The following is a 16,298-nucleotide window of genomic DNA, read 5'->3' as shown; positions in this document are numbered from 1 at the left end:
ATCTATCTATCTATCTATCTATCTATCTATCTATCTATCTATCTATCTATCTATCTATCTATCTATCTATCTATCTATCTATCTATCTATCTATCTATCTATCTATCTATCTATCTATCTATCTATCTATCTATCTATCTATCTATCTATCTATCTATCTATCTATCTATCTATCTATCTATCTATCTATCTATCTATCTATCTATCTATCTATCTATCTATCTATCTATCTATCTATCTATCTATCTATCTATCTATCTATCTATCGCATATATTATCTGTAGCCGCTTTATCCTGTTCTACAGGGTCGCAGGCAAGCTGGAGCCTATCCCAGCTGACTACGGGCGAAAGGCGGGGTACACCCTGGACAAGTCGCCAGGTCATCACAGCGCTGACACATAGACACAGACAACCATTCACACTCACATTCACACCTACGGTCAATTTAGAGTCACCAGTTAACCTAACCTGCATGTCTTTGGACTGTGGGGGAAACCGGAGCACCCGGAGGAAACCCACGCAGACACGCGGAGAACATGCAAACTCCGCACAGAAAGGCCCTCGCCGGCCACGGGGCTCGAACCCGGACCTTCTTGTATGTATGTATGTATAAAGTGTGTGTATTTTACATACATGCACGCCTGTTCAAATACGGAAAATAAACAAGCACCATGCAAATCAACCACTTATTGAGAACACAGATAGTGCTACATATGAAATAAATATTAATAAATATAGTCCTGAGCTTTATCCAGCACTACTTATTCTTTGGCTCTGATATCCAGAAAATATTTTACTCCTGTAGCACGTAAGCCCTGTCCTCTGCCATTCACTTTGCAATGTTGTGTCAGTTTAGCAGCTTGTTTGTCAAAAATTGCTGCCCGCAACCCAAAATAAACAGTATGCTTGGTTCACTTTCTATGGTGGAGTTGAGTCAGGGTTGCACTGCATTCTCAAATGTGATCATATATCACACTGCTTGGAGGCATATACTGAGGCCACCTCTTTCAGGCAGTCTCGGATCAATTACTTTGTTTGCATCCGACTGTCACTGCTGTGCTCACATTGGACCACGTGAACTGCATCAAGAGAAGAGGCAAACGAATTGGAGCGAAATGGATACTTTTGATTTGTTTGACACTGTACACAATTAAATAAAAAAAACCAACAAAAACCCATCAAATGTGAGCTGAGATCTGAAAACACGTTCATAAAACATTTCTGATGCAATGGACACGAGGCGTACAAACCACAAAAATCTCATCTCATCTCATTATCTCTAGCCGCTTTATCCTGATCTACAGGGTCGCAGGCAAGCTGGAGCCTATCCCAGCTGACTACGGGCGAGAGGCGGGGTACACCCTGGACAAGTCGCCAGGTCATCACAGGGCTGACACATAGACACAGACAACCATTCACACTCACATTCACAATTTAGAGTCACCAGTTAACCTAACCTGCATGTCTTTGGACTGTGGGGGAAACCGGAGCACCCGGAGGAAACCCACGCGGACACGGGGAGAACATGCAAACTCCACACAGAAAGGCCCTCGCCGGCCCTGGGGCTCGAACCCGGACCTTCTTACTGTGAGGCGACAGCGCTAATCACTACACCACCATGCCGCCCCCCACAAAAATCATGGAAGAGGAAAAAAAAAAAAACACAAACACCTGTAAATGTAAAATACTGAGCTGAAACTAAATAAATGAAAATTATATCAACAACTGGGTTAAAACATTTTGTGCATTGCATCTTGTGCTTATTTTTACATTTTGTTTGTAAATCCAAATGTCCTGAACATAGAGCTCACATCTATTTGATTTAAAAAAAAATAAAAAAAAAAATACATTTTTAAAATGCTGCTTGCAGCTCAGAACACACAATACGTTCAGTTCACTTCTGGCATTTGGACTGATTCAATCACTTTCTCACTGTAATCAAACTGCACTACAGGGTACCTGAACCTGCTTTGAGCACATCACGCTCAGACGCTCTCAGATCTGGTGTTTGGTTCACACCCGAGTGTATTCTTACCTGCCTAAATGAACCTCAAAGTTAGACTCACCAGTAAGGTTGGTTCGAGCGCTGTAGATGCCCAGGTACTGGCCGTCTGTGTTGGGTGTGTAGCACTCGAAAACGCCCTGGTCCTGGGCCTTCAGCTTGGTAATGTGCAGAAGGGCGGAGTCTCTGCTCAGTCTCTCGACGTAGATCTCTTTGGCATTGACGCGGTCGGCGTAGACGGCATAGGCGTAGTTGGGCTGGGCGGTGCTAACGATGCGGATCTCTCGATCAGGAGCTGTATCGAGATATATTGACCACTCAAAGTCCTGCTCCACTCCCTCTCTGTAGCCAGTCACGTTACACCAGATGGTCATGTGGGAGCCCTCGGTTCGCACCATAGGCCCAGGCTGCACCGACACGAGCCTCTGGGCTATACTCGTCCCTGCTGGAGAGAGAAAGGGAGAGAGAACGTTCTTAGTGAAGGACAAAATACACACCACAACTCCATTTTCAATACATGCTCCCAAAAGAATCTGCCGCGCAACGAGATGTCAAGCTGTTCAGTCCACTTGTATTTGATGAAGCCTTTTTAGTCCGTGTGTATGAGTGTCTAAAGGCAGTGTTTGATCTACGCCACTTCAACAAGGCCCATTAGTGGCCCTCAGCAAACAGACGCTCTACAGCTTTCACAAATCACTCACGACAGTGTGTGGCCTGCTTGTAACAGCGAGCATCATGAAGCAAGCATGTTATAATCGGAATACAAATAAATGCTTCTCACAAATTAATGAACAGAAGTGCTTTAAAACGTGCTGTCAAACATGGCCCAGAATTTAGCACAACTAATTATTCCGCCACACATAAATTAGCACTGAACAGAGGTTTCGAACAACTCAATGAGCACATGATAAAAGAGCAATTTTCCTCAAAACAGCTCGACGAGGAGGAGCTCTCCTCTGCAAAGCAGGTTAGTCACAATCTGCAAGATTAGCTCTACTTTCCAGTTTATTCGGAAACATCTGCTCCTGAAAAACAGCCAGAGCACAGAGAGCCTGTTTGTGGTACTGTTGTGTGTAGAGAGAGGTGCTCTCAGGCCGTGTCTGCATACTGGCAGCTTGGCAGGATAAAGGAGGAAAAAAAAATAAATGTGGAACAGTTGGAGGTGAAGAAACAGTTAAGGGAATGATGCTTCAGATGTCATTGTCCAATCTGTAAGAATGAAAAAGGAGAGCCCATCTGCTACCAAGTCCCATCTGGCATGGTTCTGTGACTGTGTGTGTGTGTGTGTGTGTGTGTGTGTGTGTGTAGGTGTAGACATAAGAGAGATGGAAAAGGGAGTAAATGTTGCTTGCAAATCAGCTGAACAGCCAGTGACTTAATTACTCTGAAATATGCACATGCATTAATGTGCCACCTTGGAACAGACTGAAAGTGGCCAGTCTCTGAGAAGAGACTGAAAACCTGAAAGCCCCCTGCCCCCAAATTCCCTCGCACACGCACCAGCATATGCTTACCTTAAGCCTCGGTCACAACTGGCCGTACGTAGTCTGGCTAACGCGACTGCAAAGCTCTACGAGCTATTGGTCTGGCCAAGATATTAAGCCCAACCGTTTCCCAGAGCCTGTGGTTGACCCGCCTCCCTGAAATGCCTCAGTTTGCTACTGGTCGAAGCCAGAAAAGGCTGTGACGAAGCTTAAACCAATCACATCACTCTTTCCTCTGACGTATGTGGCGCGACGGGGCTAACTGGTAGATTAAACTCTTACCGAAGCCGGTCAGGAGCAAGGCGAAAACGTCCTTCCTTTCAATAAATACCTCCAGGGCTGCTCTTTGCTCCGTTTTCAATGAGAACTTGCTCCATGTTCGTAATGTTTCTAGTGAATGAAGCGCTTCCGGCATAGATTCTGTAAACAATCTATGGCTTCCGGTCGCAGTTCTACTACGTCACTGCCCTGAACACGCCTCTACCCAGGGCCGTTGGAGATGCTCAAAGTTGATTGGTTCCCGATTTTTCGGGAGCTTGGAAGAGCTGTAGATAGCTTGCCTGGCCAGACTAAGCTCGCAACAGGCCCTCGTGTTGCGTCACGCTTAGGATGGGCGGGCCCAGGCTAGGCCGTACGTGCTCCTACGGCCGGTCTACGTGCAAAAAACGCAAGAAACGCACGGAGGGCGCGCGTGTGACGTGCTGATTTTCGAGCCGTAGACTGGCCGCAGAGGTTCTTCGTCATGTCAAACAAACTCTACGGGCGCTTACGTGTTTTTTTCAGACTGCAAGACAAACTTACGGCCAACGTGCGTCTTTCTCCACGAACAAAAAAAAGGCAGCGATTTGGGAAACGTCAAAAATCGCACGGCCAAAAAAATCGTACGTCCGGTTGTGACCTAGGCTTAACACAACACCAGTCACACACAGACCCAGATAGACGGGTGGACACGCTGTGCTGCTTGGATCAGTAAAAAGATAAACGCAAGCCAACAATGCACTCGGGTTCTGTGTAAAAATGAAACGCATTCTTCCTCGAACACACGTGAAGCCAGCTAACCGCAAATCTTTTCAAACTGTTGCTCATGCTGAGTCACAGGGCAGCGTGACGCACTCAGGAAAGGGCCGCTGCTCCCTTCTGCATACAGATGCCCATGATTGGCGAGTGTGCTTGACAGTGGAGTGTGCCACCCCTCCCACCCAGAATGCATGGTCAGCTTTGCTTCTCTTGGACTCCTGGTCACAAATGGCTATAGTTTGGACTTGAAGTCGCAATCTCCGGACGCAAGGCGAGTGTGCCCGCACCACTCAGGAGCCCAAGGGGTCAAAGATATTTGGTTAAGAAGCATAAACCTTGTCCTTTCAGATTTTTTTTTAAATGTATTGTAGTAATTGGCCAGTTGCTCAAATAAACAACATTCCTCACCAATTAAGAGCATTATGTCCATGCTAAGATGTCTGTTTTCTCAGTCGAATTATGCATTATGTAATTTCAGCTGACTGTTTGCTCCGACAGTTCAGAACGAATATAAATAATAAACCGGAATTAAATTAAGATTCATTTGTCTTGTGCATGATAATCTGATATTTGATGATCTGTTTTTATTTTAAAAATTGTTAGTTAGGTTGGGAGCACGGTGCTGCAGTGGTTAGCACAGTCACCTCACAGCAAGAAGGTTTGAACCTCAGGTGCCCCTTTTCCACCAAAGCAGTTCCAGGGCTGGTTCGGGGCCCAGTGCTTAGTTTGGAACCGGGTTTTCTGTTTCCACTGAACAAAGAACTGGCTCTGGGGCCAGAAAAACCCAGGACTAGACATTAAGCATTTACCACTGGTGGCCCATTGGGCCAGTGGAATTGAAAAGTTACTGGCCCAAATGGAAAATGTGGTGGCCCGAATGCGCGCGGTACCCGAACCACGGCTGGCACAGGCAGCCGCTGCAAGCACCACAGGTGCTTGCACAAAGAGGGGGGTCTGGGGGGCCTTCCCCCGGAAAATTTTGATTTTTCAATTCATATTCGTGCATTCTGGTGCATTTTAAAGGAACAGTCCACCGTACTTCCATAATGAAACATGCTCTTATCTGAATTGAGACGAGCTGCTCCGTACCTGTCCGAGCTTTGCACGACCTCCCAGTCAGTCAGACGCGCTGTCACTCCTGTTAGCAATGTAGCTAGGCTCAGCATGGCCAACGGTATTTTTTGGGGCTGTAGTTAGATGCGACCAAACTCTTCCGCGTTTTTCCTGTTTACATAGGTTTATATGGCCAGTGATATGAAACAAGTTCAGTTACACAAATTGAAACGTAGCGATTTTCTATACTATGGAAAGTGCGCACTATAATGACAGGCGTACTAACACCTTCTGCGCGCTTCGGCAGCGCATTGATACGGAGCTCAGATATCAATGCGCTGTCGAAGCGTGCAGAAGATGTTCGTACACCTGTCATTATAGTGCAGACTTTCCATAGCATAGAAAATCGCTACGTTTCAATTTGTCTAACTGAACTTGTTTCATATCACTGGTCATATAAACCTATGTAAACAGGAAAAACGCGGAAGAGTTTGGTCGCATCTAACTACAGCCCCAAAAAATACCATTGGCCATGCTGAGCCTAGCTACATTTCTAACAGGAGTGACAGCGCGTCTGACTGCGTCTGACTGACTGGGAGGTCGCGCAAAGCTCGGACAGGTACGGAGCAGCTCGTCTCAATTCAGATAAGAGCATATTTCATTATGGAAGTACGGTGGACTGTTCCTTTAAGGTGAAATTAATGAAAATAACATTATTATATCTTTATTGTTTGTTCACATTGATATTTTATTGTTTGCATTTCTTGTTCTATCAATTTCTTAGTTACATTTAAAAATTTCCTTTGTTCTTGTTCTCTGTTCGTTTAACACATGCTGTTGATTACTGTTTTACATTAACAATTGTTTGTATAAGTTTTAGAATAAGCTAAGGTTTGCCTCACCATGCAACTAACTTGTTTATAGAATAAGCTTTGCCTGTAACCCACCCTGTGTGATGTCGACATATTTTCCTTTTTTGTCATGGTTTCAACTTTGGCTCATATATTCTCAACATTGTAGATCGAATTCTCACCACTGTAGATATTCTAATAGAAATAAAGGTACAATGAACTTTTTACATACACCTTTATATAATAGCCACAAGACACACACAGGCCAGTCCCAAGTCTGGATGAAGGGTGAGGGTGGCATACTAACCCTCATCATGCTGGATTTAAATGGGCATTTTTATTGCCCATGAAGAAGTTTTATTTCTTAATTAATAAAATATCATGAGAATCATTGACAAACCATACATTTCCTGAAAGGGTGGACTTTGGGGAATAATCTAGTGAGATTTTTGCAAAGCCTTACCCGCTCGGGGGTGATTTATAACCCTAATTACCTGTTAATTAGCTAATTAACAGGTATGCTCAGGTGAGCCAAAAAGGGGTGAAATGTTGTATTTTTTTAATAAGACAAGATATAAACACCAAATTTTCAGGATATGCCCTTGGGGGAACTAGTAGTACATTTTTGCAAATTCAGCTCATTTACATAAACCGTTGCCATGGCAACAGCAGATACCCAAGCAACTGGGAGTATACTGGGGTTAGCATGGTCTGGTTGTACCAGAGAGGGTCAGAATAGTTATTTTTGTTGTAATTAACTAATGTAGACCCAGTTTGGCTATTTTGATAGATTTCATCATATTTGAATAATATAATATATATGGGATCAGATCTAATTTACCACATTATTTTATCTGTTCTTCTATTTCAGTCATAGCAACCAACATTTATACTTAATTCTTTAATCACTAAAAGTTGATACACGTGTAGCCATATTTCTTGGCAGTGTATCCTGAAATTTTCATATTAATATACAAAGTCTGAACAATTTTACACCATCTGAAGCTAAAGCGCGTGTGGTGAAATGCTGTTTTACGATTTGGCGAGTTGGAAACCGAGCGTGACGTCGCGCGCTCTGATTGGCTGCCGAGTTCAAAATGAAGCCGTTCGTTAACACCCGATAGTTAATTTATGCATGATCGTATTTAAACTGTTTACCTGGCCTTTGGCCAGGTTGGGGAGCATGGAGTTTGAACATATTTCTATTTGAATTTCACCGTTCTGATGGTCTCCTTGCCGCAACCGTCTTCGCCTACAAGATGCTATTTTCCTGCCAAAATGACGCTTCCGAACAGCGCCGAACATCTCCGAAGATGCACGAAGACGACACACTCCTGCCGCAGGGCGTGACGAAAACAAAGATGGCGGACCTCGTATCGAAAAGGTGCATTCTACGAACAATTCTGGGTAAAATATGAGTAATAAAATTTCTTAATTTGTATTGAAAACGTACTGGCCCGCCCGGGCCACTGTTTGGCCAAATTTAGTGGCCTGAACTGGCCCAAAAGACAAACACCGCCGGGCCATCGGGCAAGTGCTAATGTCGAGCCCTGAAACCAGTTCCAGGCTAGCACCAACTCTCTGCTGGGCCAGAGGAAAGAACCACTTGCGTCAGCGGGGGGGCGGAGTTGTTAAGACCAACAACAATAAGACCGCGAAAGGTCGCCATTTTTAAGCGACGAGAAGCAGCAGCTGTACAAACGCGAAGTCATCCATTATTGTTGTTGTTGCTGCTGCTGCTTCTTCAGTGTTGTTTTTGCTTCGATATTCGTGCCAAGGTTTATGCAAACATAGCGACGTAACTGATGTATACAGCGACGTAACTGACGTGGCTTCCCTTAGCACCGCGAGCTATGGAAAAGCAAACTGGTTCTCAGCTGGCTCGCAAGTTGAACGAGTTGTGAACCAGCACCAGCCCCGAACCAGCCCTGGAACTGATTTAATGGAAAAGGGGTAAGGGTCAACTAGGGCCTTTCTGTGCAGAGTTTGCATGTTTTCCCTGTTCCTGTTAACTGGCTCCTCTAATACCCTGTCCACACTAGGGATTTTGTACCGATATGATACTACTTTCGTACCGCAACACCTGTCCACACTAGTAACTATACCGGTACTGTATCGGTATAACTGTATCGGTACGAAACCCACAAATGTATGGGTTTCGTACCGGTACAGTATCGGTACTGTAGCGCTTCGCTGTAGTGTGGACAGATGAAGCGGTTCTGTATCGATACAAATATAATGCGCATGCGAAAACGAAACGACCGTGGAGCTACATGGAGCAAAGAAAGGGGGGAGAAAGGGAGAGGGGGAGGAGGGAGGGAGGGGGAAAGAGGGGGGAAGAAAGGAGGAAGAGGGGAAAAGGGAGAGAAAGGGAAGGGAAGAGAAGGGAAGAGGGAGAAAGTGAGGGGGGAGAAAGGGAGATTCGTTTTCTTTGTTTCTTTCTCAACTGCCTCACGTGTTATACGATTCGACTGAATAAATGACCACCAGAAATACAGACTGTACATTGACAACAAAAAGCACACACACGTTGTTTCATCCGCCATATTCTCGGAAGGAAGTTACTCGGTAACCATGGAAACATGTCGCGCACACGCATTTCAACTACCGTGAAAGAAAACCGCAAACATTTCTCGCTAGTGTGGACAGATGCACTAAACTGTACCGGTATACTTTGTATCGATACAGTTATACCACTATCGTACCGGTACAAGTGTGAACACAGCATAAACTGCCCATCGGTGTGAATGGTTGGTCATCTGTGTTAGTTCTGCTATAGAGTGGCGACCTGCCCAGGGTGTACCGCACCTCTCGCCTGAAGTTAGCTGGGATTGGCTTCAGCTTCTCCCTGATCATGATGGATAAGCGGGACAGAAAATGGATGGATGTTAGTTGGGTATGGAGACAATTCCAAAAATTGTGAAATACAATAAAATCAAACTACAGTAAGCCCTCATCATTCGCGGGGGTTAGGGACCGAACATGGCCGCGAATAAGCCAAAATCGCGAATACTTGTAACCCCCTCATAAAACTGCTCTTTATGTAGCGCACGGTACTCTCGCTGATGCCGTATCGAGAAGTCCTACCTTCTCCTGCAGCGTCATTACCTTCTTCTGGAGCTTAGGTTCCTTGGCAGGAGCCTTAGAAGATGCAGAGCGTTTAGGAGCCATTGTAGGGCATAAAAATTATTCAAAAATACCAAGAACGCACAACACGTGAACAAGTCTGAACTACGGGAACCGCGAGACTGTACTGTACAATGCGCTCATTCGTATCAGCCAATGAGCAGCAGCCCGCCATTCAAACTTCAGCCAATAGCGAGCAAGCATTCGGCTCCGAGAATGTAGCAGTGCGTAAACGTTCGATATGTTCGCCGCAAATGACCGCGAATCGCTGAGATTTCCGCGAATGTATAGGAGATATGTTCTATATAAAATCCCGCGAATATGTGAATTCGCGAATACTGAACCGCGAATAGGCGGGGGTCTACTGTATACTGCTTTTCCTTATTGACATGAAAATGGATAAGCAAACCCTCCACTGTATTATAGAAGACAGGGTGTTGCATCTTTAGAAATAAAATGCTCACTGTGTCAGAACTACATGCAATTCTCCATTTCACTTCAAACAGTTGCTGTAGTCGTGCCGCACTGAAATGTAATCGCTGTTTAACTCAACCCCGTTGTACACATGGGCATGGTTGTAATCAGAGAAGTGCCTTCGAGCGTCCTTTTCAAGTTATTATTTGTATAGCACTTTTAACAGACAGGGTCACAAAGCAGCTTTACAGAAAATTAAAAAGACTTTAAACATGAGATCATTTTTATCCCTAATTTATCCCCAAATGAGCAAACCGGTGGCGACGGTGGCAAGGAAAAACTCCCTCGGATGACATGAAGAAACCTTGAGAGGAACCAGACTCAAAACGAAACCAAGCCTCATTTGGGTGAGAACCGATAACATGATTCCCTTTTCCAGGAAGCATTACTATTCGTTCAGCAGTGAACCCTTAAATCAAGTGTTTACAGAATTATTTCTAATTATAAAAATGAAGCATAATACAATAATAAAAGGGTTAGGTTGTCAAATTTGAGATTTAGTGTCAGTGAGTAGTTAGAGTTACAAAAGCATTGATTACATTTGCAAACAACCCAAACGGTGAAACTATTTCTCACAATACGGATTTGTCATTTTGCCTCGCCCTATTCAGATGTGTAATGCAATGGAATGTATTCTCATCACGGTTATACTTTTCCCACACTGACAGCCGAGTCAGGTAACATGACGTGGTGAGCCGTCATGTTGTATCTTGACTACCGTTCTCCAGATCACAGGCAGGTAGCTGTCTATCCGCCCGCACCTATGATTACACACTCCCATGTGTTGGCTCAGCCGCCAGCTCAGTCATGCTGATCGACGCGACTTCCTTTCTTGACCAATTGTTCTTGAGAAACTCTTTCTTCAAAAATACTACGCAGGTAGCGGTCTCTTACACACTCATGCTGATTACCAATTTGGTGTCTTTGCACTAATCATCACCCTCGCAGTCTGCTTGACTGAGTCTCGCGTCTCCGTGAAGGAGTCTTCTCACACAGGAAATGTCCCCGCAGCCACTCAGACAGAATCATCAATGGCTCATTCTCCAAGTGACAGCCAGTTTCTCTCGAACCCACAATGCTGTGGCAAAGGGAATAACGCCATTTCCATCCATGGATAAACAAGACAGCTGTCCCAGCTTTGACAGCTATATTAGTATGGAGAGCTGACGAAGCACTCTTTAGGTCTGCAAAGAGCACTAGCATTTATTCCCGTAATTATATGATGCGAAGCGCTCACAAGACAAAGAATCCATAATGCGTCAAACATTTGCTTGTGCAGCATTTTACTTCTTTAAAAGCAGTATGCGCTTGATTTTGAAATATTGCAGCCTGCTACGGCTGCACAGTTTTGACAGATGGGTGTCTTTGGGTGATGTGTTGATTGCAATTTGAATACACAGCAATGGAACGTTCTGTGGAAACGCGTATGGTTTGCAACTTGTCCAAATACTTTGACAATAGCCTGGGACTTGGTAATACACGCCGATCACACACAGCAGTTCTTTTTCTTTCGAACAGCCTGAAACCCTGCTCGTGATGCAACCTGGCAGGTGAGAATGACAGCCTGCTAGCCTGTGCCCCATCAGCGGGCTCCCACGAGGACAAGGCTTTAACATGATGACGGTGCTCTGAAGATGTTAAACTGAAACGGTCACGACAGCCTTATCCTTTTGCTTTAATGGCAAAGTGGAGTGCTGCTTTTTTTTTTCCATGTGGCTCATGTTAGACTTACCCAGAATAACCAACTCTGCTGTCAAAGGGCCCACAGCATGAAATATGCATCACATACAAAATATCCTGCATTTAAAACACCCCCGCAAAGGTGGTTGTCATGCATCAGCTTTATTACTACAACTGACAAAGGTGACTTACTTGTTCACTATGAGAATCGATACCAAAGCCATTATCGAGTCTGCTTTTCAGTGGTGGGTTTCCCAAAAGCCTTTTAACACTAAGAGCATCTTAACTAGGAGAGAGAGAGTGTTCATTGTGCTGCTCGCTCTACCATTTAACAATGATCTTTGTGCCAAGATACTTTTGGGAAACTCGACACGGTCCGATTGCTGGGTTTCAGTCACGTGACTTTTCTTAGCGGTTTTACCGGAAGTGAAATAGTTGGTGGTCTAAACCAGGGGTGGGCAAACTTTTTGGCTCAGGGGCCACATTGACTTTTGAAATTTGCCAGGCGCGCCGGGCCAGCACCAAATTCATACATATCGAACATAAACCGGAAAAGCTTTAGTGTTCTTGTAAGGCCTTCACTGACAGAGACCCAAATGCAGATCAGATTGACATTTATTTTAGTTCTCAGTCAACAAAGGCAGAGCAGAAAAATGCTTGCAGTTCAATAGATTGGCACATAAAAAAAATATATACACATAAAAACAAAAACACCAGCACTGCAGCAGCCACCCACGACAACCAAAATTACTAAGAGTTATACTTTTTATATTATTATGTCTGTAAACATGTGACTACCATCTTATTACAGCTCCAACATAGTTTTAAAAAGAGAAAGTGTTAATACTCACATTAGGGCTGCACGATTATGGAAAAAATGATAATCACGATTATCTTGATCAAAATTGTAATCACGATTATTAATCACGATTATTCTTGATGTTAGGGAAATCACTTACATTTTATTTCACTATATTCAAACAAACGATATGAACAGCTTTCAGTGCAGAATGAAATTTAAAAGAGAAATTCTGATTTCCAAATGACAAATAAATGAAATTTATTAGTGCTGTCAAAAATGTCACGTTATTAACGCGTTAACTTGACTCAATTTTAACGGCGATAATTTTTTTATCGCGAGATTAACGCTCTGTGACATGATGCCACGCCCCGCACAGCCAGAGTCCTCTGCCCTCCCCCGAAGAGCCACGGTGCTCGGCTTAGGTTTTGTTTTCCCATCGGCGGCTCCAGCCCCACTTTGCAGTGGCTGTGACAAGACGTGTTATGCTCTGCAATAAAAAAAAAAAAAAAAACATTGGTACAACCAGTGTTCGAACTATGCCGATATTTTCGGGGGGGTCCCTTTTTTTCCCTTGGGGGGTGTGTGTGCTTGCGCTTGTCTCAGAGCGCGGCTCTCCATCGCGCGCTCACTTCGGATATGCAAATGCTTCCCGTTACACACGATTGCTATGTCAATAAACATCATTTTGCCAATATTTTAGAGACCCCCCAACATTTCCCAAATCATGTTTTCAAGGGATCTCATGTCTGTTTCAGGGGATCTCGGATCCCCCGAGTACCCCCGTAGTTCGAACGGTGAGCAAGCCCATTCACTTTTTTATGCTGATAAGAGAATTACATGGTTTTTCATGTGACAAAAATGTGCGATTAAATTGCGATTAATCGCGAGTTAACTATGACAGTCGCGACATTAATCGTGATTAAATATTTTAATCGCTTGACAGCACTAAAATTTATCCAAGAAATTAACAAAGGATGAAGGAACTGAAAACTCAATTGCAACAATTACATAGCATTATACTGAGGCCTACAAGTTTTTAGCTAGAAAGACCAGCCTATCAACATGCTCTGGCTTTAAACATGAGCGAAGGCAGGTCACAACATTGCCTCCAGTGCTAAATACGCTCAATCTGTTACCTACTCTCACGCTATCACCCCTTGAAGAAGATACCGCCAGTGTTGCCAGACACTGCTGCCGTTTTCCAGCCCAAAATATGTTCAAATCCGCCAAAATGCACTTAAAACCGCCCAATCTGGCAACACTGGATACCGCTGCACTGAAGCTCTGCGCACTTGGCTTGCTTGCTTATTTAAGCGGAGTAATGAAATCTTGCATGCGTCGGTTCGCCCCCTAATGGTTTGGCGGAGTACTGGTCAAAAAGTGCTTGATCAGATATGCAGCAGAGCTCGCATTTTAAATGGAAATAAATTGCGATTTTCATTTAATTTAATCGTGGCAGACAAAATCGCGATTTTCGATTAAATTCGATTAATTGTGCAGCCCTAACTCACATTCACTCAGCAACCGCTGAGCTGTATTCGTCCATGCTTGCGCTGACTGGTTGTTAGCATAATTAGCATGCTTGGAGGAAAAGTGCCGTTTGATGTTATATTCCTTTAAAACTGCAACGGTTTCTTTGCAAATAAGGCATACAGCCTTTGATCGGACTTCAGCAAAAAAAATACTTAGTTGTCCATTCTTTATTGAACACCCTGCACTCACTGTCCACTTTTCTTCTTTTAGGACCACTCATTGTAAAGTTTTATCCTGTGTTCTCGAGATCATCAGTGGCACGGGCGCCAGAATGATTTCCATGGCACGCGCTGCACCACTCTGCAAATGTAATCTCGCGTGAATACGACTGACTGGAAAGACGGATCTCTAGAACACCTGTCTACGTGATAACACTGATGCTTATAGTTTATAGATCTGCTCAATCGTGTTTATATGATTGTCTTCCGCAGGCCGGATTAAAAACGCCAACGGGCCGGATGTGGCCCGCGGGCCGTAGTTTGCCCACCTCTGGTCTAAACACTGCTGTAGTGCAAACAACTAGCAAGAACTCGGAGTATGCTTGTAATCTAGAAGCCACTGCTCGCTTTAGATCTATTCAGAAGATTGCTATGTGCAATGGAACAGATCCCTACAGTCTGGGAAAGAAGGAAGGATGTGTCATACGATCTCGAAAACCACCCTTCAGTGGAGTTCCCCGACATCTCGAGCTATCTGCTGTTGCAGACATCCTTCTACACCACTAAACAGACGAAAGCGTGGAAGAATATGCGTCTGTATAACGAAGCGCTGCAAGTTGAAGTGTAAACAAACAGTTGGCTTGATTCTCACTTGTGTTGGCTCTTATCTCTCAGGCAAACCATTCACAAAGATCATCAAAAACCCCTTTAAAGACCTGGATCTTAGTTAAACAAGACAGATATGTGATCACGGCGCATTGTAACTGTACGGCTGGGGAAGAATTTTGTCGTGACCTTCATGCATACGGACTTTGCGAGGAGTGAACAAAGAAACAGCTGGGGACTTTAGCGCTTTGTGATAAAAAAAAAAAAAACGTACCGTAAAATCACGACATATAGCAAGAAAAGTACTTGGAAAACACTAAGGACATAGCTGATGCCCCTTTTCCACCAAAGCAGTTCCAGGGCTGGTTCGGGGCCGGTGCTTAGTTTGGAACCGGGTTTTCTGTTTCCACTGAACAAAGAACTGGCTCTAGGCCAGAAAAACCGGTTCCAGGCTAGCACCAACTCTCTGCTGGGCCAGAGGAAAGAACCGCTTACATCAGCAGGGGGGCGGAGTTGTTAAGACCAACAACAAGACCGGCAAAGATCGCCATTTTTAAGTGACGAGAAGCAGCAGCTGTACAAACGCGAAGTCATCCATTATTATTATTATTATTATTATTGTTGTTGCTGCTGCTGCTTCTTCCGTGTTGTTTTTGCTTCGATATTCGCACCAAGGTTTATGCAAACGTAGCGACGTAACTGACGTATACAGCGACGTAATGACGTGGCTTCCCTTAGCACCGTGAGCTATGGAAAAGCAAACTGGTTCTCAGCTGGCTAACAAGTTGAACGAGTTGTGAACCAGCACCAGCACCGGCCCCGAACCAGCCCTGGAACCGATTTGGTGGAAAAGGGGTAAGAGAGGGATACAAACCTTTCACCAAATGATCACTGTAAACTCGAGCATGCTTCAACTCGGCTCCCTTCGATTTCAGTGAGAGGTTCAAAAGCCACCTTTCTCCACGTCTTTTTGTGAAATCCTGTGTTCGTTCCCCCTTTTTTTTTTAATTAGTTCACGGGGAACCCTGAAGAAACTTATCAGTTTCATGGTTTGATCGATTGGAACAACCTAAAACAAACAACGCAAGCATAAGGCTTTTTTCATGCCAGCAATGCACCTTCTCCTTACAAACGCTTTGTCAACAGAACTTTGGCAGACCACCAGCTAAAGTTTTGAATAACTAATGAGGTGGATGTGACATCATGTAAAACCCAGCAATTCTTTATCGATTCCTGATCAACTTCCGTGTAAAGAAAAGTAGGCCTACACAGGTTTTCAGCATCATTGCAGCTGGGTTTTTTTTAATCGGAGTCTAAACACGGTGTAGAGTGTCTGCCTATTTTAACATGTTTAAAATGTTCGTAAAACTACAATGCTCCTTTTCTTAAAAGAATAAACTTGGAAAACAAATAAAACTGATTAAAAAAAAAACACCACCAACTGTCCTTGAGAAAAATAATCATATATAGCTAGTAACATTTGAATAAATTACATGAATGGTTTTCATGAGG

At 44.1% G+C, this 16,298-nt stretch overlaps 1 protein-coding gene across 2 annotated transcripts in view; it reads right to left on the bottom strand.

Moving 5' to 3' along the window:
- The window catches only part of igsf3 (immunoglobulin superfamily, member 3), a 293,816-nt gene that overhangs the window by 219,295 nt on the left and 58,223 nt on the right, over positions 1–16,298 (bottom strand). For both annotated transcript variants that reach the window (XM_060929572.1, XM_060929571.1), the window contains exon 2: positions 2,067–2,447. In XM_060929572.1, the coding sequence (XP_060785555.1) occupies positions 2,067–2,447 (381 nt within the window). The remainder of the gene's footprint in view (positions 1–2,066; positions 2,448–16,298) is intronic.

This window comes from Neoarius graeffei, chromosome 9 (genome assembly GCF_027579695.1).
Source record: "Neoarius graeffei isolate fNeoGra1 chromosome 9, fNeoGra1.pri, whole genome shotgun sequence".
NCBI classification, from domain to species: domain Eukaryota; kingdom Metazoa; phylum Chordata; class Actinopteri; order Siluriformes; family Ariidae; genus Neoarius; species Neoarius graeffei.
This window is presented reverse-complemented; position numbering and strand designations above follow the sequence as displayed.